General features: G+C 41.8%; 1 protein-coding gene across 1 annotated transcript; it reads right to left on the bottom strand.

The window, feature by feature from the left end:
- Positions 1–438: 438 nt before the first annotated feature.
- LOC309552666 (uncharacterized protein) lies at positions 439–1,825 on the bottom strand (the record flags this gene model as incomplete). Its single annotated transcript, XM_082253596.1, has 2 exons — positions 439–800; positions 1,555–1,825. 2 exons carry the CDS (start codon positions 1,823–1,825, stop codon positions 439–441), a joined length of 633 nt encoding a protein of 210 aa, XP_082109722.1.
- Positions 1,826–3,406: the final 1,581 nt, after the last annotated feature.

The following is a 3,406-nucleotide window of genomic DNA, read 5'->3' as shown; positions in this document are numbered from 1 at the left end:
CAAACACAGAGACATCCCCATGGTGTTGTATATACTGTAGACATTATATAGCAGATAATAGTGATTCACAGTTCAAGTTCAGGCTGATCGATTCAGTATGTAAAGCACAGCGCTGGGATGCTTCTGCGTTCCAACAACGGCAAACTGCAAACCGGAAGTGAAGTTGACGCAAAGTACCTCCCTACGCGTTTCATCATTGGATGTCTACTGGGGCGGTGTCCATCAATGATTGCCAGTAGCCCACATTCAAGTATTTCTTATGTAAAAACAAAAGTGATTAGAGCACCTAAAAACATTGAGCTTAAAAAAAAAAGATCAAATATGCCCCTTCCCCTTTAAAGCATCCCTACCCTCTCTTCCCTGCTTGTGCTTTTTTTTTTTCTCCACAGCTTATACCCTTCTTACATATATTTATATGACTGCTTTATGCATACCAGTTTAAGTTAGAAATCTTTGGTTTATCCTCAAAAGGAGTTGGTTTTCAAAATTGGAACTACTCAGTCTCGCTCTTCTAGGGCTAAAGACTAATCCTGCGATACTAAAAAGCCTCTCGCAGGCTGCTGATGCTGGAAGGGGTGTGTTTGACTTAACAGACAACTTGCACACAGCTGGAAAAGACTTTACCAAGTCCATGTTATCTGCTGAACATGACAAGTACGCATCTAGCTGTTTGGCACTGTCTTGTGCCTTCGAACCCTGCATGCCAGAAAAGAAGTCGTCTTCATCAGATGAGCTGAACCTGTTGACCTCACTGGACTGCAACGAGGGGTCTTCAATACTTCGTTTGATATAGTCCATTCCTGAAATATAAGAGTGTGTTAGCTAGCTGTTAATTTTATTCAATTGTATATTGTAGAAAATTAGACTATTACCTAAAATAAACTTTTGTGATAATGAAATCAAAGTGCTGACAACAAACAAAGCATCTCAACTTGTCTGCATCTAAGTGGGCTTCACGCACTCCTGTTTCTCATGAATGATGCATGGTTGGTTGTATGAAGTTAGGCCTACAGGGTTTTGCAAGTAATTGCAGAGAAGTACTAAAGCAGAATGCATGAAGGATCTTTGGTTATGGGGTTTCTTGCTTAAGTTTTTTTTTATATAGAATTATGGTGGAACTTATAAACAACAATAATAGTTTCAACCCATCATGACAGTAACCACAGATTTGACATGATGACATTGTCAGTAAATGATTTTAATGTAAATAAGTGACGACTTTATAATTCAAATAATTCCCTTATACAAAAAGCCTTTTGCAGCATTTACAGCCTGGCAGACCTTAGACAGGAAGGCTTGGCTGCCAATGCCATGATACTGCTATGCTAAAGAGGAAGTTTCCCATACTACCACATCATTTCTCACTCTAACATTATAATGCCCTGGTATGTTTGCAATATCTTCTATGCAGGACAAGCTCATGTGTGTTTCCATATAAAAAAAAAAATTAAAAGTAATCCCCAATATTTGAGCAGTACTGTTGTATGTGTGACTTTGTGATTGCAAATTGGTAAAATACACAATAATGCACCCATACTACACTATATTTCTTACCTATTTTGATTGTCTCATCTTCCTGTGTCCAATTTGTCCTGAATTTTGGAAGCAGGATAGAAGTGGCCACCAGCTCTGGGTCTTCCATCATAGGGCCAAAGCGATTCTGAATGCCCACCTGCAAGGCATCCACAAGCGGCTTGCAGTATTTCAGCAGCAGCTTGATCCTGTTCAGCTTGATTTTCAGGAGCTTGACGGTTGGGAGCAGCCACCCCATCTGGACATTGGTTTCAGCTTGCAAAATGTTAGTTGCTTGGGTGACTGGAGACATGAGTCATGACTAGTGTTGAGCGAACACGGACTGTATTATTTGGGTTCGTACCGAATAATTGGATTTTTGTTACCCGAACACGGACCCGAAAACTTTACTGTATGTTCAGGTTTAAAATCCGTGTTCGGTCAATTTATTTCCGGGTTTGTATGTATTGGCGCGCTTTTAATGGCGGGCTTTCAACAGCCAATCAACAAGCGTTTAACTGGTGTGCCTTAAGCCATCCCAGCCATGCCTGCAGCAGCTTTAGAAATACATGGGTATGCTCCCCCAAATTTTTTGTCTGTTTATTATGTATTCGGTCTGACCAGACTATCGAGGTTGAGCAACCCTCCCCACCCCCCCACACACACCTGTACTCAATCAGTGTCCACCATCAAGTGGATATAGGAGGAGTCCCCTGTAGTGCATTTGCACATCCTTCCCAGCAAGGAGTATTATCTCCAAGGGTTAGGCTGGATTCATCTCTTTTTCATGGATAGTGTAGGACCCACTGATAATGGGGTACTTTGACGCAGTAGTGGGCTTGAGCACGATATGGCCATATGGTGGGACCAAACCCCCTATTTTTATTTATGGATTGTCTTCAGATTTGGTAGTTATTTCTTTTGCATTTGCGCGCTATTCTTTTTTAATATACATGTCTTTTGGTTCATAGCTGCAGCAGCTTTAGAAATACATGGGTATGCTCCCCCAAATTTTTTGCCTGTTTATTATGTATTCGGTCTGACCAGACTATCGAGGTTGAGCAACCCTCCCCACCCCCCCACACACACCTGTACTCAATCAGTGTCCACCATCAAGTGGATATAGGAGGAGTCCCCTGTAGTGCATTTGCACATCCTTCCCAGCAAGGAGTATTATCTCCAAGGGTTAGGCTGGCTTCATCTCTTTTTCATGGATAGTGTAGGACCCACTGATAATGGGGTACTTTGACGCAGTAGTGGGCTTGAGCACGATATGGCCATATGGTGGGACCAAACCCCCTATTTTTATTTATGGATTGTCTTCAGATTTGGTAGTTATTTCTTTTGCATTTGCGCGCTATTCTTTTTTAATATACATGTCTTTTGGTTCATAGCTGCAGCAGCTTTAGAAATACATGGGTATGCTCCCCCAAATTTTTTGCCTGTTTATTATGTATTCGGTCTGACCAGACTATCGAGGTTGAGCAACCCTCCCCACCCCCCCACACACACCTGTACTCAATCAGTGTCCACCATCAAGTGGATATAGGAGGAGTCCCCTGTAGTGCATTTGCACATCCTTCCCAGCAAGGAGTATTATCTCCAAGGGTTAGGCTGGCTTCATCTCTTTTTCATGGATAGTGTAGGACCCACTGATAATGGGGTACTTTGACGCAGTAGTGGGCTTGAGCACGATATGGCCATATGGTGGGACCAAACCCCCATTTTTATTTATGGATTGTCTTCAGATTTGGTAGTTATTTCTTTTGCATTTGCGCGCTATTCTTTTTTAATATACATGTCTTTTGGTTCATAGCTGCAGCAGCTTTAGAAATACATGGGTATGCTCCCCCAAATTTTTTGCCTGTTTATTATGCCTACAAATGTATTAGTA

The sequence above is a fragment of the Pelophylax lessonae genome (genome assembly GCF_965119305.1).
Source record: "Pelophylax lessonae genome assembly, chromosome: 4".
In the NCBI taxonomy this organism is placed as follows: domain Eukaryota; kingdom Metazoa; phylum Chordata; class Amphibia; order Anura; family Ranidae; genus Pelophylax; species Pelophylax lessonae.
Note: the sequence above shows the minus strand (reverse complement) of the source record. Positions and strands in the feature narration are given on the sequence as shown.